The sequence below is a fragment of the Melanotaenia boesemani genome, chromosome 11 (assembly GCF_017639745.1).
Source record: "Melanotaenia boesemani isolate fMelBoe1 chromosome 11, fMelBoe1.pri, whole genome shotgun sequence".
NCBI classification, from domain to species: Eukaryota; Metazoa; Chordata; class Actinopteri; order Atheriniformes; family Melanotaeniidae; genus Melanotaenia; species Melanotaenia boesemani.
Window position 1 is genome coordinate 14,828,443 of NC_055692.1, and position 26,453 is coordinate 14,854,895.

Consider the following 26,453-nt stretch of genomic DNA (forward strand, 5'->3'; position numbering starts at 1 on the left):
TTAAATCACCACAGAAGTTATTTTTTTCCTCGCTATAACCTAATTATGGTGGCAAGATAAGTTGATTATAAAGAAAAACACAGACTAAAGACAGAGGTTAGGCTAGGTCTGCTAGACAGCCTATTTTGGTGAAAACAAAATCAGATATCTAAGCAATGCCACTACTCTTTATTTCCCTCAGGACTTTTCCATCAGATAAAAGGCAGGCCATCGTCCTGTGTTATTTAGGAACATGTCAGCATCATAGAATGGGGTCTTATGGGTATAATTTCCGAGACAGCATTGCAAATCTAATTCCTTGTTTTTCCTGATTAAACAAACAAAGGGTCTCACTGGAGCAGGAGATGCTAACATTAGCCTTATGAGTTTCTTTGTAGTCTAATCTTCTTCCACCACAATTGGATAAGCGCGTCTTTGTTGTCAGTTCCAGCACCATGTTTGTGTGTGTCTGTGTGTGAGAGGTAGTGAGTGTGAAACACAAAGACAGCCTTTCAGAGACGGCGCTTGCACATGTTCCTCTGAGGGAGACGGAATCCATCACTACAGTGACAAATAGTGTCATCCCACCACGGTCGTGATGAATAACAACAGCATCTTTCACATTCGCTGATACACTGACTGACATTAGTTGACATCAGGGACTTGTCAGGGTTACATGCATGAGGAGACTTTTACACAGATTCATTCCATGCAATCCCTGTGCATGTGCACCTTTCATGTTTTATCATTGCATCTGATACGCAATCTACAGTTCATGGTATTCAAATAAGGGCTTAGATATCAATGACAATGCTGCTTTAATTGCTCAAACTATGTGGGTTTGAATCCTTCAGTCGAGTAAATTTGCAAACTTGTTTCTTCTTCTTGCACGCTGAGCAGAATATTCTTGAAAATGCAGCATATATAGGCAGGCTCATGAATAACTAATCCCATTTAATGTCCTATTTGCTGTCTTTTGGACATATTTTGGGCTCAAGTCTTTGGGCAGTAAGTGTGAACACATCAGCCACTGGCAGAATGCAGGCATGAGGAACGATAAAAAAAAAAATTATAGTGATCAGTTCAAATAGCTGTCTCCTTCCTCTGCAAATCTCTGTGATACTCTGTACTGTGACACATATTTAAGCTCTGTCTCCAACTTTTACAAAAAAAAAATCTAGCAAAATGGTAGGCCTACTGTACCTTCCCATTAGGTTGTGTGGAGATGTGGGGGGTGGATTTTTATGCTTTTCAATGATTCAAACTGCAACACAAGTAAATAATAATGCTCCAATTTGCAGTCTCTATCTGTCTGTCTGTCTGTCTATCTGTCTGTCTGTCTGTCTATCTATCAAGATAGATACACACACAGGAAAAGGGTTGGGATAATCAACCTCTGGGTGGAATTCATGGAAAATGTAAAAAGTTCATGCTACTGTGATGTTATGTCATGTGATTGTCATGGCAATTCATTTTTTTTACTAAAAAAAAACAACAAAAAAAACTTGTCATCTGTTAGGTATCATTGTTTTATCATTGCTTTTGTTTTTTTATTGCAGTTAATCACCTTGTCAGAGAACAGTTATGCAATAAACAGAAACACCGGGCAGTCGTATATGTGCTTTCAAGAGTTTAGTGCAAGTCAAATTTAAGCTCACCTCTAAAAGTTATAGACCATTTTAGATCAATTCTGACATCATACAAAATTGTGAGCAGTGCACATATATGTGTTTGCTTGTTTAAGAATTCTTCAGGTCAATGTTTTTAAAAAACAACTATGAGAATTCACGGAAATACAATTAAACATAATCAAACAAAAAATGTTTAACATTGGATTTCTGACCTATATTATGACATAAAATGACAATAAAGTTTTTAAATTTTATGCTTCATTGGAAGCTAAAAAAATCCTCTAAACATTCAGCAGTTCCCATTAAATTCTGTTAATAGCTTTTTCCCAGGTAGTAAATCTGGATGAGAACCTGTAAAAAAACTCTATTAAAAGACATACTGTACATTGAGTTTTGTGTAAATAATGAATCAATGACACTCATGAAGATGATAGGGGATAATCCTAAATCTTGAATATTAAAGCCAGTAATGATAATAATAATAAATACGTTCTTGAGGTTAACATTTAATGATTAATGACCTTTAAAGCATGTAGCTGAACATGTCAGGTGTCTGCTTTTCATGCCTGTAATCTAATTGTTTTGTAATTGAGGGCCAACTATACAACAAATTGTCTTTTGGGTGTAATAAAGCTTAACTCTTTTGCTCTCTGTGCAGTTTTGTTCTTCTGAAGATTTAAGTAAGAAAACTGAGTTAGAAAAGATGCCAATTTAGATGCCAAACATTAATTCTAGTTTGTACTGTTAATAACATATTTTGATCTTGACTGTGTGTGTGGTGTATTTTAAGGCTCAGAGAAAACTATGTACAAAATATGCCTTAATAAACACACAAATTTTACATTTTTATATGCAGTGAGATCAGAAAATGTTAGGATTCAATATGCTAATAAACAAAGAAAATTGATCATGATTGGTGTAGAATAATAGGCAGAGACCTCAGGTGAGCTCTCTGATGGTTGTGCCCCACCGTGATTTAACACATACAATGAAAAACTGATTAAAGTCCCCCCGTGCTTTCCAACAAGACAACCTCGAGACTCTGAGTCACCAAGGGTGGCTTGGACCTCAACTTCAGAGGTGTGAGCCAGGGCAAATCTTCAATTTGGTAAGGAACAGATTGCAATAGTGTCTCACTCCTCCATCTTACCATCCATTATTCATCTCTCCATCCATCCTTACTGGCTATAGGCCATTTTTCCCCCAGCGGGACACTTCCATGCATAATGCAGCAGGGACCCTATCATAGTCCTGTAATTGACATCCCCAGCCCGGCTCAGTCCATTGCTGGGACACCGGTTAAAAAAAAACAAAAGACAGAAAAGCCCCAAAAAGACAGGAGGATAAGAAAAAGATGATGAAGGACGAGTGTGTATACTGGATGTGTAAATCAGAGAGAAAGAGCACAGAGTGACACAGAAAGATTGGAAAAGAATAAAAGATTATAGAAACTCAATAAAAAGATACTGCTAGGTATTTATGGAGAAAAAAGAGGGAATGGGGGGAAGCTGCGGAGAACATGTTGTCATCTGTTATGCTGTGTAATAAGTTTTCCCATTTCTCAAGTGCAGTGTCATCCCAGGTGTGATTAGGTTTGAACTGTTGACAGTGGTGATAAAAATGCTGTTGTGCACTAACTATATAGCCATACAGAAGAACACAAACACTTTTACAACATGCTGCCAGACCAGTAAATGGATGGACAAAAACCACATATGAGACAACAAACAAAAAAATACAAGTTGTCTATTCTTTTCCATTCACACAGAGGTTGGAGGACGGGCCTTTCCTAGTTTACGGGAATAGGCTTTGTCTCTCTTCCCTCCCTCTCACACAGTCTGTGGGCTATTTTAGACACAGGAGCTGGTTTGACCAAACTCCTACCCTTCGTTCTTTTTTAACAAGTCTGACTTCAAATGTCTGGCATTCCAGGCTGGCTGCAGATCAGCTCTCTGCTCCCAAGCTGGGCCCCACAGGGCCAGGCCAAATGCCACACCATGTATAGGCCTGGTCACATGAACGAGAGCCAGGCCGGGGCCCCCAGAAAGCCGCCACACCTACATACGCTTCATCACATCAGAGCCTGAAAATAAATAATAGATATGATATCAGAGGTCATCAGGAGCAAGGCAGCAACATCGCTCCTCAAGTCTGGAGAAAATGAGGCTTTGTAGAGAATCACAAGGTTGGACTATTGAGTGTTAGTCATTCTTGTTGATACCAAATATCTGAACTGGGTTAAAAATGCCATTGTGTGGGTCGACATATCATTTTTAATGAACTTAAGAATGGTGGTTTCTAAAGTACCCACATAAACAACCACACATTCATACACACATCCATACAAACTCACATACTTTGAGAAAAATCTGTGTGAATCATTGTGAAACAATAGCAGAGGTTTGATCCACCCTTTCTAAATGACAGAACAATCCACAGTGAACTTTGTTCTCTAACCAAAAAAAGTGTCACGACAAAGGAACATTCTCATGTGTGCTGTTGCATGCTAGCAGGATGCTGGGTGAATATTTAAAACAGTTGTGACACTTACTTGTCTGTTATGGGAATCTGTCGTTCTGTAGATGAATACCAATAAGCCCTAAATGTATTAGATCAAAGAACAAGATGTTTCTAAGAGTGACACTGAAGGGAAACATACACATATATTATTTACATACAGTACATTTTAGGTGGATGAATCCAAGAGCAGCACACACAATATTCTAATGAGAACAAATGCAGTGCTGGTAGATTAATTCTGGCTACAACAGGACCCCGTCAATCAAAAAGACGGCTGTTGACATGACATTTATTTCTCATAACCCACATTCCTGTATCAGTGTTGCCATTTGCATGCAAACCCCCATCACTCATCACACAGCACACAGAGCCCTATTTTGGCATCCACTATCACCTCACCTCAATGAAAAGAATAGAACAAATCTATTTCACAGGATTATAATTTGAGACACTTTCTTGCCTGCAGGGTAATAAATAGACAACCCCCCAAGCCCCCTCTATCTTATGTAATATGAGAGAATGAGACAATGAGGAGAGTGAGACGGCTCAGTGCTGTGGGGCTATATAAGAAGTGTTTGACAGAATGGAAAGATGGATGAAGGCAAGATCGAAGTGAAATTAGTCAGTGAGCAGAGCTGTCTTTTCAAAGGAGGTTTAAGGCTGCCACCTGACTGAGCTGGCTGGCTGTTCAGACAAAACCCTATAGCTGATGGATACAGTGCAAGTTAAATGAGTCTAATAAAAATACTTCTCAATAGGTTAAGAAAACAACACTGACAAACTCTAAAAGAAAATAGTACAAGCATGTTTTACATATGATGCAAAAACACATCAGGATAAGAAAGGGGCTATTTTTTGCATTTCACTTTCATTTGATTTTCCTTTAATTTTTTTTTTTTTTTTTTTTTTTTACATTTTATTTCATAATGCTGGTGATATTGTGATTTTTTTTTTTTTTTTACCAAATTCCCCAAAAGAAAAAGATTGGGCTTTGCAACCCAAATACCTTCTACTTAAATATCTAAAAGTAGGTCACAAAATAAATATTTTTTTTACTCTGGGAAAATTTTAAACTGCAGAATTGTCAAGCATTGTTGTTAATGTTTTCAATCTGTCACACACTTTTTTTTACTAGACTTGGAAACGATAAAGAGAATATGACCAATCTTATACTTGAAGGAGGACAAGATACTGAGGTGGTCATGCAGAAGACAAAAGACTGTCAAAAATGGCAAAAAAACACAGCTTTAATTAACTCTTCACTGTGATTAAAAAAGAGCTTGTGCCATGCCATTTTCATCCTCTGAGCTAAATTTTAACAGCCGTATTAAAGCAGTACCCAAATCAACCTTTTACCACCCAGAATATATCTAGAATACGGGTCCTGATGCTCAATGTGATTTAGAAAAAAAAAAGTAGGATGTTTTTATTTACATTAGCCTTGACTACTACTGTAATGGGTTTTTTGCAGGTCTTTCTCTAAAAACATCACTGGGACAATTCCATCTAATCCACAATGTGTCTGCTTGTTTACTCACAAAGACCAAGAAAATGTAAGACATCACTCCAGTCCTCACATATTTACATTGGCTTCCTGTGTGCCAATAGCTGGATTTTATCATTTTGCTGCTGATGTACAAGGCACCAAATGGTTCTGGTCCAAAATATATTTTTGATTTGCTGACAATGTTTGAACTACCAAAACTAAACAAGAAGAATCAGTATTTAGCTTTTATTCTCCCAATATCTGGAAACATTATTCCCCACTGATGTCTGTAATGTCACATGTAACTTACTATATGTATTCTTTTGTCTGCTTTTTGTGCTCATGTGCAGCACATTGGTTTGCCTTGTGTATGAAATGTGCTAAATAATAGGTCTGTTAGGTGTGCTTAGACACAGCCATGTTACTAAATCAGCTATTTAAAATTTATTTAGCAGTTGTAATGATTTTGGGTCACATAATGTTCATGTTAAGGACTTTAATGTAGAAATCTGTCATTTTTGTCAAATTCATCAACAAAAACTGAAAATTCATCAACTAAACTCTTTCCTCAAGACTAAAATCAAACTACAACATCCAAAGCTTTACCAAAGAGCATTTGTCATCACTTGTTTCAAATCTCTCATTTTGGTAGGATTAGCACAAAGTGTCTGGCTTTACACGAACAAATAAAATTACCCCCCCAGCCTTTAGGCTCTGCTATCATTTGCACGCCCCAGGATGTACACAAAGATCAACAGCGGCATCCCTACTCTGCACAATGGACCCATCCATCACTCCAGAGAACGTATCGTGTGTTAATAAAATGGGTGTGCAGTGACAGGCCTGTCTTCCCAGATCCTCTAATCCAGAGTTATGGCACAGTGTGCCTGTGTTACTGTTAAATGTAGTACTACATGCCAGCTGTTGCCAGCAGGTTCTCATCTGAGATCAGTTCAAAACAACACATTAATCACCCCCCAATATCTGACAACAGCACATGTAGCATAGATGGTTACAGAGGAGAGCAATGCTGAACATAGGTTTCAGCATTAGGTCTTAAATGTATAATTCAACAGGTTCTGCAAATGATTTTTTTTCTTGTGGAAAAGGACAAGACATAAATCACGACACAAAGCATAACCCTCTCCTTTCAAGCAACAAGAGTTAAAGGGTGGCTTCTTCAGTTGTGAGAATATACTACTGTAGAGCAGGTAAACTTACACTGCAGATAGAGAGAGGGAAAGTTGAGAGGCCCAAGATAACTAGAAAGGAATGTTCCTGCAATAACAAAACACTTGCTTAATGGTATCCTGCTATCTTCATTAAGTGTACAGAGGAGGATCTGACTGAGAAAAAAAGAGAAAAGGAAGCAAGAGGAGATGGATAGTAGAGGCCTCTGCTCCTGGGGTTTGAAGCTTTCCTGTGAGCCTTCAGCAGGAAATGAACACAACAACAGTAGAGAAAAAGAAAGTAAAAGGAAGAAGCTAAACTAAAAATCTTAACTACTTGCAATCACTTGAAAAGCTCCCACAAGACACTCCCAATTCTTCTGCCCAGGTGCAGGCACGTATGTGCTGCTTTTTCAATTTCCCAAGATCTTTTGTGCGCCTGTAGTCGAAAGCGAGATCCACTCAAAGTGGGAAGAAAGAACCACCTCATCCTTGACCATTTGATTAACAGCTGTCCTCTGTGCCAAAGAATTCGACCCCCCACATGCTGCCCTCCCTACTCTGAACTCTCCAACTGTCTCCTGAAAGAGCAGGTTTGTGTCACACACTTCTAGGGTTACTTTGCAGATCAAACTAGAGAGGAGAGCAGAAAGGCAAGAAATCCACTGAGACATCAGAAGGAAGATGGATAGACAGGCAGTGGCAAGACTCAGAGAGAAATGGAGGAGGCAGAGAGAAAAAGAGGATGGCACATCTCACTGAAGAACCAGAGGATGTGATTCACCTTCTTTAAAAAAAATGAGAGAGATGCTGAAAACTGGAGCAGGTTCAGATTAACATCTAAGCTTTTTAATTAACATTTTGTTTGTCTGTTTTAGTTCAACAGATAGTAGCAAACAGCAGTGGATTTAATTTAAGTTCAAGATCATTGAATGATCAACTATCATTTCAAAACTTTAAATTTTGCAGAACTTATCCTTTTAGTCCTGACAAGGATTTTATATTTATTTTTCAGCTTCCAAGAATTATCAGTTTTCACTAATTCAGGAACTTTCTAAAGATCATCTTGCACACATTGAGATCAAATAATTGATTCATGTTAACAGGTTATGATCAAGGTCTGAGTGTTATTTCCTGTCTAATTCAAATCAAGTTGATAGGATGCCATTTTTACAAAAAAAAAAACCTTGTTTTCTCTTTAAGTTTGACACTTAGTTCAAAAAGGTGTCCATATCTGAGGAAACCTGTGAAGACATTTGTATGATTGTAAGTTTTCTAAAGTCATATAATGCTAAAGTTTCATGGAAATGATTTATTTCCTTGTACTCATGCTTTGATATAACTGTTATCATCTAAATCTAAATGAGTACAAACTAATTGGAGGTTGATTAAATGTTAATTCTGTCTGTTAATGATCTATATGCTGTATGTGTTGCTTGACTTCTAGCATGTGTCCTGTCAGTCGCTCATCTTTCTGTTATTTAGACTGAACTGCACCAGTGTTTAATAGACAGATTTAGGACACTGAGGCACAATGAATGATACAGCACACCATTAACTTGTGGATGTGAAATCACTCCCTAATAACTGAGGGAACCCTTATGCGGTAAAAAAAAAACCAAAGCACTATCATTATCTGCAAAATCATAAATTGTGTGACGGTCGAGTCTAAAGTCTAAAATCAATGGCTTGTCATTAAGCATATCCAATAGATTCTCCCAGTCGCTGAACACTTTCCACTGGATGTGTTAATTTCCTTCATTGATTGCCATTAACCCTGCCAAGCTGTGGTTTAGATACAGCTAGAGGTAACCCTCTTGGATGACAAAACTGCAGTCATTTGACACAATTCATCTGGATCTTTTTCAGATAAGAAAAATCTAAAAAATGGGGTAAAACAAACTTATTAAAAATGGATTTATAAAAAATGTTATAAAGCATTAGATTTATATATACCCATCCTCTTACTTCATAACAAACTTTTATGGGTAATAGCAATTTCAAGACAACAAATTGATATGAGCATATAAAGATGATCCCAACATAAAAAGTATCATCCACTGGTTTACTTAAAACAACTTTCCAGTTGTACTGTATTGAACTGGCTAATACCTGTATTGAACTTGATTGTATTTAATTGTATGTAAATAGACTATTTAAATTGAAAACCTGGTATGTACCATAGGTGTTTTGTCAAGGCTATTGTGTGACTTTGGTTTAAGAGGCATAATAGGTAAAATAAATATGCAACTTTAAAGTCAACCTAACCCCAAATCTCAGAAGAAAGTAGGACATATACTTCAAAATTCTAAGAGCTCAATTAAATGTCAGTGTGGGGATGATAAGAACCCAAATGCAGGGTGAAGAAACAGGAGACAAACAGGTGCAGGAATTAAAGGATTAATTAAAATAACTTCAGGTAATAGAGCTAGGAAACCAAAACAGAAACACAGACTTACTATAAGGACTACACAGGGGAAAACGACAAAGATCCGGCAATGAAAAAACAGAAACCAAGGAGGTAAATATACACTGAGGAAAACAAAGTAAACGAGGAGCAGGTAAAGCAAATTGGCAAATGAAAAAAGGCAAGACAATGAGGGACCAGAAACTGGGAGTAAACTGAACAGAAAGCACAAGAGAAGAAACTCAACAAGGAAGAAGTCAAAATGACAAGACTAGAAATAAGACTGCAATAGAACAAGAACAAAAACCAACAGATCATAACATTAAAAGAAATGTCTAATGCTTGAAAACAATTCCATTATAATCTGAAAGAGTTCTGCTGTTTTAACTAGTCAGTGGGTATTTTCAGCTTATAAGTGTAATAGAAAGGTTTACAGGTTAAGGGTCATTAAGGAGACACCATGTCACTGACTCATTGACCATCGTGTGTCTTTCAAGTCAAAAACAGAACACCTAAACACGAACTGAGTGGCATCATGTACGAAGCACAGCGGAACAAAGTGTTCAGACCTTTGTAAAAGAGAAACCAAACAAACACTCCATAAACGCATAAAGTACAACACAGTAGAGCCAGTTCTACGGGTCAAGGTTCAGCGGTCCACCTGCATCTCTAGAACAAAGAAGTCTCCTTTGATAACAGTAACGTAAACATTTTGGAAAGAAAGGAGGTTTGAGAGAGTCATCTATGTTAAACTGTAAAAACCTTCTCTTAAGAGAAGATGTGGCCTAAGGTATCACTTTTCCACCACCTACAATACAGCCTTGACTTGTTTTACAACAATTCACACGTTAGACCTTGTGACCAAGACAGTTTTTGGTCAGGCAGATAAAACAAATCACTAGAACTGAAGAAGTTGTTCAGATGAGAGTTGAAATGTTTTCAAAAACAAAGAAAAATAAGTTTAGTTGCCTTTATTCAAGCTCTCAGGATTACCATGACCTGGATGACGGATAATCTTCTCCAACATTAATTTAAAAACTAACCTGATGATTAGGAAAGTGTTCAGAAGAATAATGATATTAATATGTTTGGTTTTTTTACTGAATTCCAACATGCTAAAAGTACTGCTCTGGTCCTGTAAAAGATGGAAAAACATCTCAGGTAGCACACTAAAAGAGCTCCAGGACAGCAGGGGATTATCCTGTGGGGTACCAACTCCCTCAGCACTCCAGCTCCCTACTTTTCCCAACAGGGACCAGTTGTGGATGTAACTTCCTGCTAGCCCATAAACAAACAATGCAATCAACTGAAGTCAGGCTGAAAATCCTCTAGTGCCACTTAAAGGGGTCAAGAGGCATACACCAGTCATAATTTTTAGCTGTGCCTGTGGCAGATATATGACTGCCTAGCTTGGCTACACTGCAAGTGGAACTAGCTAACTACTTGGCTTTTTTTTCAGTCAGCCATTCCCAATGAGATAGGAGTCGCTTAAATCAAACAAAAACAGGAAGATGAGAAATGTCATCAAAGGAAAAACTATTAATAGAGCTTGAAGAGTGGAACAAGTTTACATAAAAACTCTTTGTACAGTCTGTTTTGTTTTTATTCAGTTTGAAAATCTGTAATAATCAAGGAAGTAGCTAATAACCGAGCAAAAGGATATCTTGAGATATACAAGTTTGTCTATATGTGTATGATTTTACAAGAGAGCGCCATCAAGTGGCAGCCTTCCTTTCCCCTATACTACGAACCTCAACAGCAACAAGAAAGAACTAAATATTGACCTGGCTCAGTTAATGACCAACCATGAATGATCTGTGTAACATTCCTCTGACATCACGCCATCACGATAAATATACATCCTTACACCACTATTTAAACAATACACACATTCATGTGAACACAAGTACAGGAATCTGCCTGTCTGCAGCAAAGCAAAACAAAACCCACATCACCCATTCCTCTCTTTTAAATGCCTGTTTCAACACTCGGTAGGGAAACCACCGCTCTCTAAGGGATGTCAGGCATGTCTTCATTTGGGTAAGCTCCAAACATAGTGACCTCAGATTAGTGTTGAATGTCCAGCCAGCACTTTAGGACACATGGACCTCCGCTTCAAAGAGCGAGCGGAAATGCCGTGCCCTTCCTGTCACTCCCAAATGACGTGGTTGCGATGTGATGAGAGATTATACATAAAAAAAAACACAAAAACTTTGGTCTATTATTACACACAAAGTAAAAACACAAGTATGCAAATATGTTCTTAAATACATTATTACTACTTACTGATGTTCAGGGAGTAAGTAGTACTTGGACTTTGGTTAACACACATTCTATTTCTTCCAGTTATTCAGGACAAGCGACTTTTTACACAGACCAGAAGCAGTATTAAGTTTTAAGGACTCCCAAGCTGTACCCACTGACATGACAGACATCTTTTTTATCCCATATCCATGTTCTTTTATTTATGTTTGACTACTATTGGTTTTATTTTTCTCCCTTACTGGCTCTTAAATATCTTAAATTTTCTACGAATAGCATAGGTAAAGTTAATGCTTTACTGGTTTTATAGTCTACCTTATATTTGATTTGTTTTGTAGTAAAATGTTCATTAAAGCTGCCTTGCCTGGATAACATGGACTGCTGATGAAGTCTGTAGCCAATCCAGACTAAACAGGCCACAAACAGGGCAGATTGATGCTTGCATTGTTTCATTGAATATAAACTAAAACTGCTTGTACACAATCATGTGAACTTTTTGTGTGTGGATGTGTGTGTGAACAAGTAGTGGGCGCACAGCATACGTGGCACAACCTTTGAATACAGACATGCCTTTGCTTGACTTCTTAATCTTCAGTTTCCTGCCCTCCCTCTCCCATCTCAGTATAAAAACTTCACGCCACTGTGATTCCTCCCCCTGCTCTGCCTCCGTTTCCCCCTCTGCGTATCACACCACAACAGCTTTATGTCTTCTTGCCACAGCTCCCCGGCCCATAGCCCCTCCACTCCTGCTGTTTCCACAGGGGCACTGCACAAAAAACTGCACTTGGCTCAATCCCAACAACTGGGGCCCACATACCTCCCAATCTCTAGATTAAATAGCACCAGTCTCTGAAGTCCTTCCAGGGGCTAATGGCTTTTGTTGCTGGGAATAATCCACACATCCTCTCCCACATCCTGGGGATACGCTGGCCTGTTGTGAACCCCGCCTTTGCCCTCTTAATTTCTCTCTCTCATCTCTGTCTTAATCTACACTTCAATTTTGGTTGACCTCACAGTCTTCCTACGGCGCAGCCCTGTGGTTAAGCACAGTGGAATCCAGTGTTGAACCACCAGGGTTGATGGGAGGATGCAGTTGAGTTAACTTTGGGTTGAGAACCATACAGAGTTTTCTAGGGAGTAAGAGCAGGTGTTGTCTGAAGCTTAATGAAGGTGTTAAATCTCCTCTCTGTCATCTGCAGCTAACTGGAGCCTAAGTAGAAAGGGAATGAAGGATAGGTGACTGAGAGCTGTCCTCATAAGGAAAACATCCACCAGACAGCAGCCACAGAGCAGTCTCTGTCAGAACTTGATGTCCATTCAAAATAAATATAGGAGAGTGTAATTTTTACAAGATTGGGGAAAGATTTTAAATAAATCAAAGAACATTACAGAAAGAGGTCCAGACTACGACCCTCTTGTCACCCTCTGTCATTCAAAATATCTCTGATAAAGACCACTCTTGGCCATGGTGTCAGAAATTCATGCAAGATCCATATTCAGGTATGAGCTCATATCCTGTCTGAGGCATGTTTTTTTCTAGGGAGGCCAATAAAGGGAAGGAGAAAGGCAGACAGAGAGAAAGTGGGACTGGGTTGTTTAATGACTACCCTAATTAGTTTATAACATTTTTAAAAGGGCAGGAGATTGATGGCTTTATTTTGCTTCAGTTCCAATTTTATTTATTTATTTATTTCAGCTCATAAAGCCAGAGGCTAGTTAGTTTTGCATGTGTAAGTACACCATACAGTTTCAGCTACAAGGACACTACAGGCCAGACTGAGAAGCGATTGGCCAAATATAGAAGAGTAGGGGGATAAAGACAGATGGAAAACAGGGCTTGAATACTGAGAGATATTTCAAGAGCAACAAGAAAAAAGAAAGTCTCTTGTGAGAAGAGAAAAATAACTGGTAAAGAGAATATAAGCGACAAAGTGCTGATTTTCAACACAGAAAATGTCTAAACAGGAGGCTAAATCATAATGAAAGGTGGATAGATACACAAGAAAAAAGGGAAGCAGACAAGGGATCTAAAGCAGGAGCAAGATAAAGATGAAGAGGAAACTTAGATAGGAGGAATACCTATAGTACAGAAAACTTTGAAGCCAAGATCCTGAGGCTTTGCACCCACACACTGGCCTTCACACTGCTACTAAAACGTCACAAAACCATAACACATGTGAAGCAATGAGTCAACAGGCCACCTGAAATTCACCTGAAAAAAATATAAAAGACAGCAGCCTATTGTCTGACTCACTGACTCAATCCCCTTATCCCATTTCCTAAAATGGTACCACTTGATTCTTCACATCTAGTTTCTCCCACTAGAGATGCTAGCAGAGGATGTAAGGACAGATATAAGGAAAGAGGAGTCGAGGTAGCAGGCATTTTACTAAATGAGACATTGTTTTCGAGTCGCCTTTTTTTTAACCAGTTTCTACTAAAAATGACATGTATATCTAAATATGACAGTTGCATCATCTAACCAATCTATATCTTGCAACATAGTGCTGTATTTCAATATTTTTGTCAGATAAGCATTAAAGATGTCAAGGATAAAACTTATATGTATTCCAAACTCTGTTTTACATTATGAGTTTAACATGAAATGCCCTATTCAGAAGTCAACTTCCAGAACGTGTACACTGCTGTGTCCTTGCTTGTAGTACTTTTTACATGTCTCCTCTGTCTTCTCTTCTTTGGATGCAATTTATGAAAAGATTTGTCCTTCCAAATATTTGATGTGAAATTTCTGGGTCATAAACAGGAAGATGGAAGAGAGAGACGAGCCACAAATGAAACAAGTAAGATTAATCTAAAAAAGCTGTGCCCAGACAAAAGTTTAGCCGCCTCTCTCAACAAAAGGCTTTCAAGCATAGCAACAAAAAAAAAAAAAATTAGAGCTGTGTTTTCTTTAAAGGAAAATACAAATTAAGTGGCTTGACTGAGAATGTCAGTGTCAAGGTTTAAAGAGAGAAGAGCAAACAGATTGTAAGATGAAGTGGGAGTTTGTTAAAAAAGGTTGCGATCAGTTTCTGGAAAAAGATAACACAGGAGAGAGGCTTGGAACGAAGGAAGGGATTAGAAATAGAAAGAGAAAGTTAAAAATAATCCAGATTTCATAATATGAAAATGAATGGCGACAGGGGATGTGTATGGAAAAATGTGGGGGTTGGTGATTTCTTTATCTGCTAAGACAGATTTATTTACTTAGGTTGGCTCTAATCTAGTTCTCCTTGACCTTTTTTGTTGGATTCCCTGTTGAGTAATAAACAAAAGTGTCAGCATTCACTTTAAACTGAAACATCTTGATATCAGTGCCATGGACATGCTAGCAGTCAGAAACCCCAAAAGCCAATGTTGAATGCAAGTTATGTTGGGGGGAAAAAAGGGAGCAATGACATATGACTGAGCAAAGTTTAGAAGGAGGTTTGGTTAGAATCTTCAATTCCAAAAGAATTTCAATGAGGAGGATCTCCACAGAGCAGATTGAGACAAAGTGAGGGGGTTTTCAAACATGAAGGATGTCATTAATCATATAACCCTGAGCATTTCAGCTTTAAAAAAAAATAAAAAAGCAATACTATAATGCTGGAAAACAAGTGTGACTGTGGCTTTTTGAATAACCAAAACCATTTTTTGACAGCATGTACCATATGCACTGCAAGAAGTATCACTTATGGGAATTGTCTCTTTGTTTTTACTGCTCTCATCGGGGTTTTGTTTTTTCAGATGAATCAAGCTATAACTACAGTCAACAAAGCTCTAGAAAATTCTTTGCTCTAAAACTAGCAAACACTGCTCAGCAAACAATTTTATTAACAGCTGGTGAGCATTTTATGAGCCAGATATTCCCCTCAGGAATGAAGAGAATATCTGGCCAAAACAGACAGTACATTAATCAGACAACCATGCAACACAACCCAATTTGCACGGCAACAACCCTCATGCATCCATCATTTCTCTGTTACAAGGGCAGGACATGGAGCTGTCTAGAGGCAAGATGGAACAAGATGAGCCGGCTGGCTTTATGCATGGATTTGAGCATAATAATAACAATGATGGAACAACCAAAAAACAAAAAGTGATTTGCACGGAACATTTATTGGGCCTTCAAGTTCAACAAGTGGCTTGCTCTTTCTTCAGATAGAACACAGCAAAAACCGGCACATTTAAGGCATAGTTGCGAATGGTGATTAATCAAGATTAATTAAATTGTAAGCTGTGAATAATCTGATTAAAATTTTGAATCATTTGACAGCCCTGATTTACAAGTTTCTTTTTCAACCAAAGTTCCCCACATGACTGTTAACATACATACATGAAATTGCTACATACTACTCAGACTACAAAAAAAAAACCCAGATACCTTCTAGTACCACAACGTTTACACTTGCTTCTGTTACTGGTGTTTATCAGACACCTTCCATACAAACTACCCTTTAAAGTTCAATTCAGGTTTTTCAGTCTTACATACACATTCTTATCAAAGACAGAAAAGTCATTACCTGGCCATGCCCAGACTAGAAAACCCTGCTGGGACGATAAGAACATCAAGACGAGGAAAGGGATGCACACCCAGAACAGCATGGGCTGCAGCCAAACACTGAGGTAACAGCTTCAGTACTCCCTACAGCAAAAACAGTAATACAGAAAGGTTTCACAAAACATTGAATAATTACTAGTTATATTACTTAATAACTAGTTTATTTAGTATATGATTTGCTCTGTTACAACTATCCCTCACTCTTCTTGCAGACATTTTTTTTTACTGACAAAGCGTTAGTGTACACTTTTAGAGTACAGAGAATCTTCCTTGCCCTCACAAGAATAGTCTCATCCTTATACCATTTTGCAGAGAAACATTGGTTGAAAACCTCTGGCACAGTAAAACACAAAGATTAACGATGCTAACAATCTCTTCTAATCTTATAAAATCTAATTAGATGAGGTCTCAGTGGCTTGTTGTCAGAACTCCACCTGGGCCTTCTGCAGCAGGCAGACAGGGCTAAATACACGGTGAGGAATCACCCGCTGGGACCAAGCCGACTGCTCTGTAAACCGGCAAGGGTAGTCGTCATGGGAACAACTGATGCCGTCATCTACCATGCCTGAATAATCAGTTGCAAAGAGCTTCTCATCCTCCAGGGAAGAGTGACAGAATGTAGAGTCTGACCTGGCGGTCTGGTTTCTGCTGCTGTGGATTGAAACAGGGCAGAAAAGTTTAATCAAAGGTTAATAATGATGATTAATTGAATTTTATTATTGAAAGAATACATAAATCTGGAGCTGAAAAACCACATATGGCACAGTGTGCAGTCCTTCTTCCCTAAGCAAGGGAATGGCAGAAGTGGGAATATGGAATATATATCCTACATCAAAAAGGGAAACCACAGCTATTCCAAAATATTGGAGTGCCGACATGCAATCTCATTCACATAATCCAATATCCATCCCAACTCCATCCTCATCACCAGAACTGTTCCAAAGATGCTGGGTGAAGGCCAACTTTCCTTCCAGTCATTCACTGAAAATAAAGAGCTTCCTTGTACAGAAGTTGGAGATTCATGGAGCAATGGTGGGGCTGCTGCTGTAGGAAAACCATGAGGGGAGGAGGAGGATTACTGGAAACCACTGGCAGACCTGCCAACCTCCTGGCCAGTGGAGAGGGAGACCCCAGCCCAACCCTGCCCAGCCCACACTGAACTAGCCTTCTATAATGCTCCAACCCACATTTTATTTCCTGTACTCCTATAAAAATTTATCCTGGCCTCACTTTTCCCTCCAAAGATAATTTTTTGCTGGCCAATTGACTAAATGTACTATAAAGCAAGCTTTAACGTATTTGTCATAAAAAGCTAATTGCTCACTGAACCCTGTCCATCACCCGAACTTCAACTGTACCATTTTTGGTATTGTAAAAGGAAAGTTTCACCATGGAATGTTGAAGGGCCAGATTTGGGTTAATAACAGTCTGAAGAGGAGGAGGTCCTGGAAGAAGAAAAGGACACAGGAAAACTAATAAAATACCTGCCAGTCTGGAGTGGAAAGTCCTTTACTACTTCACTAGAGGAGCTTCCAAGTCCAGCCACAAGCTCAGTCTCAGTCCATTCCTCATAATCAGCTCTGTGTTCAGGAGTTTTGCCGCAATAACAACTGTCTTCAACTTTGTTTTCCAACACTGGAGGAGTTTCCACTGTGACATTGCGCCAGTGGCCCACTGCCAAAGTAAAGGTGGACGCAGGCATGGGCATTGTGACGTAGTAATTCCAGAATAAAAAATCTGCAGAATAAATGAAAGAATAAAAAGGATTGAAATGTCAAATATAGAAAAGTAGAGAGAAGATTAGCTTACTTTTGACCATTAAAAAAGAAATGCACAATATCAGGGAAATTCAACCTGATGCGTTAATCTATTTGTTAATTCAGCTTGGTGTGGTGTTACATATGAGTAATTAAACTTTCATCAACATTTATTGCTTTAATAATCTGAGCCATACTTGAATCCCATGTATTTTCATTTCCCTGTCGCAGACAAGAAGATGACGTTTTCATTTTTACAGTAATCCAACCCACACATTTCCGGCGGGTATGGGAAAAACGGATGTCGACACTAATATTTGAAGTGCTGAAACGTGAAGTTTTCAGAAGTCTGAAACAAGGCAACATAAAGACTTTCTTGTTAAGTATCTATGTAAGTATGACACTAAAGTTCAGTCCCTATTATAAATCAGGGTTTGTTTTTTTCAGGGTTTTGGATGTTTCTATGAGCCCCTCCTTTTTTTTATTTGACAAGTTAAGTTAATTCTCTTAAATGCATCGATGGCCTACACTTTCTTAAAAGCACTCTGTTTGCTACCAACCAATTTGCAGTAAGTGTTGAGGTTTACTAGTCCTTTTAATGCAATCATTTTGGGCAATTAGTAATTAACATTATGCCATATGCTCTAATGAAAGGTCTGAGTATACAGGGCTTAATATGCTGCACATGATGAAAGATGCACATTATTGATATGCAATTTTGGGCTATGATAAAGATATCAATTTAACTGCTATTCAGTGTCAAAGCTTCACAACAGCTTACGTGTGTTCCCGTCCTCAGTAGGAGCAACCTGCTCCTCGCCACTCATCAAAACCACACACTCACTGGGGGTCCGCACTGTTGCCTGCCACGTCGACATGGCAACAGGCGGCTCCTGGCAGGGGAAGAGGGCTCGGTTGTTGATGGGAGAACCGGCAGTGTAAACACACACCCTGGAAGGGTAAACAATGGCAAATTATAAACAACCCTCACTTTAGTGCTCAAAAGATCCACCAAACACATACACATATACACAAAGCCCTCCCACCTCCCCTCCGCGCTCAAAACACTAAAATATCCTGGGGTGTGTTTTTGTGAATTAATGAATAAATTTTTTTTTATTTTCCAACATGGCTAAGAATGTTTTAATTAGATTTTAGCAGCAGAAAAAGAAAAAAAAAAAAAATATATATATATATATATATATATATATTTTTTTTTTTTTTTTTTTTTTTTTTAATTTCCTGATTATTTGAATGCATGCATTGTGATGCAAACCTGTTGTCCTGGTCCTTGGTCCATCTCACAGAGGCCCCCGTTGGTCTTGTGTTGTAGTAGATCCTAATAACTCGAGGAAATTCCTCAGGTGACACAACTCCGCTCTTCCTCACCTGCAGACTCCAATGATCTCCATGAAAATGCAGGGAGCTGTCATCTTTAGCACCAGGGGCACGGCTACACTGTGAAAAGAACCAATGCTTCTGCCGCCACTGGCTGGAGGGCATGGAGAAAAGGTTCTGAATAAAGGCTGCTTGTGGGTTTGTTGAAATGCCTTCTGACTTCTCAGGTGTAACCTCTGGAATGAGGTCTGACATGGCAGACACACAAGTGATGTCAACCTCCTCCACTTTTGATACATCAAGGTCACAGCAATCCAGCACCAAAGTGAAATCACTAACACTGGAAGTTTTCCACATATGTGAAGACTGAATGTTGCTGGCATCAACTTCAGTCTTGGATCCACATGCGGCCTGTGGTTCATTTTGGTCCCTTTCTTTTGCAATAAACAACTTTACTTCAGTCTTTTCAAGTCCTATTGTACCTTCCTTTACAGTATCCACCTTCTGAAATGTAGATCCATCCTCAGTCCCTCCAGACTCAATAATCTCAATACCATCACCAGCTCCTGGTCCAATGTCATCCTCAGGCTTAGTCCTAACTCCAGAACATGGCTCCAGGAATAGAACAATACTACCACCAATAACCCTACTGTCAAAATGAACCATCAAGTCCAACACATAATGTCTGACAAGTATGTGGTTAGTATTGGCTCGGAGTGGAAGGTCATCTGTGTCAGGGTTTAGGTCTCCATATGGCTCCATGTCACACAAATGAAAACCACGTTGATCAGAAGATGGCTAAATCAGAAGACATCGTATGAGCACAAATTACATATTCATGATTTGTTTTTAGTTTGTAGTTTCCATAACGTAACTGACCACACATGTTAAAGCTAACAGTTAATACTTTACAGCTTTACTTCGGCTGACGTATAATTCTGTCAATGTATACTGTAATCAAGCCAAATCTGTAAGGGGTCTGGTCAACATCAACTCAAACTTAAGTGCCAATCTGGTCACACATCCAACTAATGTTTCCAAACAGGAAAACGATTCCATTTAATCAGTGTTAATGAGGCAGTATTAGCAAAACACCTCAGCTCAGTGAAAGGAGCAACTATCATTGGGCAGCACATCAAAACTTTCCAGCTGTATATGAAAGTTGTTGCTGTCAAAGTTCTTGTATTGTATAGCATGTAGAAGGCTTGGTAGAGGTACCATTTACTGCAGGAAATTGACTGAGGTTATTCAGTTTAAAACTATATATGTGAAGTTATGTGTGCCCACAAAAAAAAGAGAGAAATTACAGCAAAAGCTGAGAAAACATTGTCACTTTGGCATCATTCTAAAATATTTTAGTCTGTAAGCAATTACAACAGTGCAGACTTTAGATTTATTTTAAGAGGTTGAATGTAATTATCATATGAAATCCTAAAGGATTGCATAGGCTACTGTTCATGTTTGTGTTTCCTTACAAAGGAAAGATATGTGCAAGCAAGAACTATTTTTGATGTCAGCAAGTCTTGTGTTATATCATCAATGAAGTCGTGTAAGGAGACACGAAAGTTCAGTGACTGCTGTTAAAAGCCACCCGGCTTTATAACGTCGGTAACTTCGAGCTAACTTATAGCCACAAACGAGTCAGCTATAAATAAAAAACTGTCCAAAGCCAGAGCGGCGATGTGACCAAAAATCACCAGATTCACTGTAGCTAAAAGTTTACGGAACCACTGACAAAATTACCAACATACCGCATAACATCTCAAGCAGTCGCTAGTCTTGACGAGCTACCAGGCTACCGTCATGCCAAGTCCAGCGAAGATGACGTCATATAACCGCGACTGCAGACGATTGTAGTTCCTCATCTGAAATTACTTGAAAAATGAATGTTCACTTTTGAGTTCTTTTCATAGGGTTCATTTATTTATTTTATTTTTTTTGTTGTATGATCTAGGTTTTTCAGTTAGTAAATGATTGTATAATATTGTGGTAGTAATATTAAACACATTAATTTTCAAACTGGCCTTAAAATAAGTTTTTAAAAATTGTACTACATTTTATGAAAGCATATTTTGCTCAGATTTGAATAAATATATCTATCAATGAACATATGTTAGGATTTCATTCAATATTTTAATATTTACTAATATACAATCAACTTACAAGCTGAGAGAACTATGATTTATTCCATGAAAATAATCATCTATTATAGCTAAATATAAAAAGAGAAATAAAAAAACACGTAAAAACATGTTTTGTTACACGTCAAATAATGAATATTTTTTAAACAAAAGTTACATTTATTATTGACTAATATTTTTATTCTATTTTAATGTACTTTTGAATTTGCACCTTCTTTTAATGTTTTATGAAAATGACCTTGACTTGTATTGTGCATGTAATGTGCTACCCAAATAAACCTGACTTGCTTTACCATATTTTGCCATTTTTTTATGTCCAATTTTGTCAATTTGAATTGTGCTTTGCATTAGTTCATAAGTTAAACTACTTCAGTCATATAATCATGTAAGTTGTAGGGGACATTTTCTTGCGCTGAGCAGGCCTACTTTGTCCTTTAAAAGTTTTACTCAAGTTTAATTTCCAAAGAAAGGTTTTTACATGTAATAAAGTACTTTAATAGTGATACTTCTACTTACATAAAGTATATGAACACTTCATCCACTACAACACTTTAATAAAGTACAGATATGGCAATATACAAACTACAAAAAAAAAAAATGCAGTTTAATTTTTTAGTCAACATCAAAATCACAAGCAGTGGTGACTATATGCATATATTCAGTTTCATTCCAGTTCTTCAACAGCATTTTATGCATAACAAGTAAAAAAAAAAAATTCTCCAATATACAAAAACACAAAGGTATGAAAAATAAAAATAAGAGATGCAGTCTCTAGAGGTTGAATGCCATCAAAATATCTTATAATACCAAGTTTCTTAATGTTTCAAAAATAGGCAGACATTTTAACGAAACTCACATTTGATACATTACCTTTTTTTATTTCACTAAACCATCTTAAAAATACGTAGCAGGTAATAAATACCATAAAAAATTCTAAAGAAATATTGTTGATGTATACAAATGAAATGTATTCCCATTTTTGAAACACTAAGTACATCTGTATTAATGAATTGGGCTACGACATACGTAACCCCAATTAGATTAGCAACTGTGTTGATCTCTTCTGGAACACACTTTGAATTAAGGGATAAACATGATATGCTTTCCAAAGCAGAGCTGTGTGGAGTGACTTAAACTTTTGCAAGTCTACCCAAGGATCTCAGCTCTTAAGTAAATAAGGAAAGAATTGAATTTAGCACAGTGAATCCCATATGAAGTGGTTTATTTACAAACAGATACTGAACTGGAATAGACTTACAGTGTGCACTGAATCCAGCCTTCTTGATATTTTCATTATTGCTACTATTTATCTAAAAATACCTTTACATTAAATAAAAATGCAAAATACTTTTGTCATTCACTTGTAAACATCTTGATTATTATTCACTGTGATTACTCTATACAAAGTGTGGATTTCATGTGTTTTTATTGTGTAATTTTCAGCCTCAGAATGGCCTATCTGCTCCTATGAAATTGTTCAATTCTTCTATTAACTACAAAGCCACATACTGTATGTCCAACAGTAAAAGGACATTTAAAGGATGCCCTTTAAAGTTAATACAGGGAATTATACCCATTTCAAGTTCTCAAATCCATATATACTCCTGCCATCACGTTAGGCATAAATGCACAGTGGAATTTAGATGCCTTTCAGCACAAAACAGAATTATTGATCATCACTTGGTTAAAAAAAGTGTCTTCAGTATGGCACCAAAAACTTCGATATATATACACACATACCACATATGGGCCCTGGGGCCTGTAAGAACCTAAGACAGCTGTTTTACCAGCCCAGAGGAAATGTTTGCAGCATTATTAGGACTTGAAGATTTTACAGTGGAAATGCTCGATAAGCTACACTTCACTTGTGATTCCCAATCCCCTTATATTTATGTGCTCACTCTCCTTTTGCCTCCTGCTACAAAAAACCATAACATCATAAAAGTGGACATGCTGCAGATATTAATACACATTGCTGGATCCCAGAAAACTGTGAGTACTCCTTGGTGGACACAGCTCCAGTGCAGAGGATTTCAGAGGTACCACCAGCCGTTCTTTTCATCTTATCCTCTTGTTTACCCTCTCATTTGTATGACAATCTCCATTTCCCCTCTATAGTATTCTCTCATAGACAAGCTGTGTCTTTTTTAGGAGTTTTCCTCTGGTGTTCTGCGGAAACTTAGGCGTTTGAAGGAATCCCTGTGAGAAATAGAAGACACTGAATGAGAGAGAGGAAGTGAGGAGAACAGGAATATAACAGAAGAACTAATGATGAGGAGAGGGATCTGAAGCAGACATTTCCACTAAATAACATTAGATCTAAAGACAGACGTTTTCCCTGCTTTTTCCACCCAACTACCAGGTTATGCATTGTTTTGTCATTACCCAGATATTAGATGTGGTTTTGACCACATCACTAATGTTAAAAAATTGGAAAGCTGTTCTGTGGTCAGACAAATTGAAATCTAAAATTCTTTTTGGAAATTATGAACCACCAAATAGGAGAGGGACCACCCAGTTTGGTGTCAACACTCATGTCAAAAACTTGCATCTCTGATGGCATAGAGGGTGCATTAGTGCCTATGGAACTGGCAAATTTAACATCTGGAAAGGCACCATCAGTGCTGAATAACATATACTGGTTTTACAGCAATATGTGCTCCCACCCAAAGAGCCTTAGCATATTCTCCAAGTAAATGCTAAACCACAAACTGGATCCATTGCAAAGGCTTCCGTAGTTCCTCAGTTTTAGGCTATTGTCAGAGGAAAGGATGCCACAGTAGTAAACAGTGACCCTGTTACTACTTTTTTTTAGATTGAAATTAGTCTTTCATGTAATTTGTGTTTTATTATGGTTTTATTGTGATTTTTGCTATTTGTTGCTGCCTTATATGACTTTTAAATGCTTTTTTTTAACCATCTGTAATGCTTTTAGTGTTTTATGTAAAGCACTTTGAATTATATTGTACATGAAATGTGCTATAGAAATAAACTTGCCTTGCAATAGAAGTTTTAATGCCATCAAATTAAAGAAGGACTAATATTTTTTTTATGAAATGAGTAAAATGACCAATAAAATTTCATCTGACATGTTTTCTATGCTTATTGTAAATTAAATACTGATTTTTATTTACAAATCACTGGGTTCTGTTTTTATCTACATTTCACACAGAATCACAACTTCTTTCTCGGATGAGGTTATAACTGTAAACCTTAGCCTGTACTAGTATTAGGTTATTATTAGAGAAGCTTTCTTATATTCCAGAAGCTGAGTAAGTGACATAAATTAGTTTTTTTGTTTCCCTTTAAAGGTCATGCACATCATTCAAAGTAAATACATTACTGCACTACAGGAAGAACCAAGATCATGATGCTCATTCATAAAAGATCCTTAGAAGCAGCAGTCTAACAATACAAAAAAAATGTATGTAATTCGGTACTAATTTATTTGCAGATAAGGTAGTTTCTTTTTTGTATTTAAAATAGATAACCAAGAAAATGGTAAGTGGATCGGAAATAAATGAAATTTCTTCTTAACTTTCTTTAGATTTTAAACAAAGAAAAAAAAATCAATGATATACTGTATTTTATTTTGTTTTTCATCTCAATTTGACAAAACAGAATTGGCTGTTTGACTTGGTGACTCGGTTACCTGTTCTCCAGCCGAGGCCTGATAATGGGTTTATAGAGCTCAGGAATTTTTCTCTCCAGCATAGGCCTCAGGCTCTCTCTCAGGCGATTGTAATTCTTCTTTAACTCCTGCTGGTACTCTTTCTGGTCTGACGTGATCAGGTGCTTATTCTTCTCAACTGCCTCACCACACCTACAGGATAGACAGCAGAGCAAAGTCATAATACAGTGAAAAGCAGTTATAAATGAAAATGTCATGCCATTGAATGAGATAAAAAAATATTTCAGTACTTGCTTTTCTTTCATACAATTAAGTTAAAAGGAGCTCCAGAAGTGATTTTTTTTAGCTATCCAATTTATCTGTAATCCCATATCTATTCTCAGTTCTTTAGAAATCCCTGCAATGTTCCATGTTATCAACATTCTGTAACTCCTTGACATAAATTTGAGCCCTCTGCACACCCGATCTCTAAATTAGCATCCGACTTATCAGACTGTGGGAAATTTATTTGTCTTGGAGCTTTCTTTTTTTAAGTGTCTCTGGCAGGAACATCAGCTAGACTAAGTAAAAGAAAAAAAAACTGAGTTAAAGAATGAGCAGAGGTAAAACAACTCACTCACTCATAAAAATCCTTGTATCTTTATTTCATGAAAAAAAAGGACAATGCCTTGTTACAAAGAAAAGCACAAAATGATTTGAGTTGAACAAAGCTTAGGACCACTGCAGATTCTCACCACTCTATCACGACATGTATAATAGCCAACATACATAGCAGTCTGCAGGAAATCAGAGAGAGGGGGCTGATTGCAAACATATGGCGACGTTTATCTCTTAGCTTTTAATGAGGGTAATATGGAAACTGTAGGGTTGTGTAATAGTACACACAACTGTAAAATACACAGAGGAATGAAAATGACAATAGAGTCAAATAACTTCTACTGATACTTGGCAGTGTGATTACTTCCTTTGATTTTTTTACTACGAATCTCTTCAGAACATCTGACTTCTCACTCCAAACAGACCAGGATGTCCATGGTCAAAATGCTGAACTCAAATTGTCAAAAATGATATAAGGTATATAGAGAACTGTGTCAATTATGAAAACATTTTAAGTTTGTATTTCTATGATTATACAAACTGAAGTGTCAAAAGTTAGAATAAGCAGGAGCTTTTGAGACATTTTGCGGTTTTTATTTTTCTTCGTGACTTTGGTTATAAGTTATGAAAGTAATTTCTAGTTTCTGCATTTTAGAAACCTATTATTTCAACTTAGTTTAAGTTATGTTAGATGTAGATTTCAAAACATATTTGGAATGGAAGAAACGGGATAAATGATGGGCGAAAAATGTTTTCTCATTGTTATGTCCCTATGTATAATGATGCAAATCATTCTGATCATGCTAAGCTAAAAATAAATTAAAGGCCTCAACATATTACACAACTGGCACACAAAGGATCCTTTGCCATCTTGCCTGGATTTAAGAGGGAAATTAAACTTTTTTTTTTTTTATTTCTTGAACATTTTCCAACCTGCATGTAGCAATCACGGCAGCTGGCATGTGACATGAAAGTTAGAAATGAAAAGTATT

The 26,453-nt window shown here is 37.4% G+C and overlaps 2 protein-coding genes across 8 annotated transcripts in view; both read right to left on the reverse strand.

Annotated features, from left to right (window-relative positions):
- Window positions 1-20,899, reverse strand: part of LOC121648720 (aminopeptidase O (putative)) — a 69,693-nt gene extending 48,794 nt beyond the window's left edge. For 2 of the 4 annotated variants that reach the window (XR_006012022.1, XM_041999007.1), the window contains exons 1-5: window positions 19,031-20,876; window positions 18,536-18,705; window positions 17,482-17,734; window positions 16,432-16,648; window positions 15,960-16,081 (exon numbers count right to left, since the gene is read on the reverse strand). Coding sequence is in view for 3 of the 4 variants with exons in the window: in XM_041999007.1 (XP_041854941.1) it covers window positions 15,960-16,081; window positions 16,432-16,648; window positions 17,482-17,734; window positions 18,536-18,705; window positions 19,031-19,854 (1,586 nt within the window). In the remaining variant the exon portion in view is untranslated. Of the gene's footprint in view, window positions 1-15,959; window positions 16,082-16,431; window positions 16,649-17,481; window positions 17,735-18,535; window positions 18,706-19,030 lie in introns of all 4 variants that reach the window. The other 2 variants (XM_041999005.1, XM_041999006.1) reach the window with 2 other exon arrangements.
- Window positions 20,900-21,770: 871 nt separating this feature from the next.
- dock8 (dedicator of cytokinesis 8) overlaps window positions 21,771-26,453 on the reverse strand; it is a 54,758-nt gene continuing 50,075 nt past the window's right edge. For all 4 annotated transcript variants that reach the window (XM_041999164.1, XM_041999163.1, XM_041999165.1 and 1 more), the window contains 2 exons: window positions 24,886-25,056; window positions 21,771-23,432 (listed from right to left, as the gene is read on the reverse strand). In XM_041999164.1, the coding sequence (XP_041855098.1) occupies window positions 23,381-23,432; window positions 24,886-25,056 (223 nt within the window). In that variant the 3' untranslated portion in view covers window positions 21,771-23,380. The remainder of the gene's footprint in view (window positions 23,433-24,885; window positions 25,057-26,453) is intronic.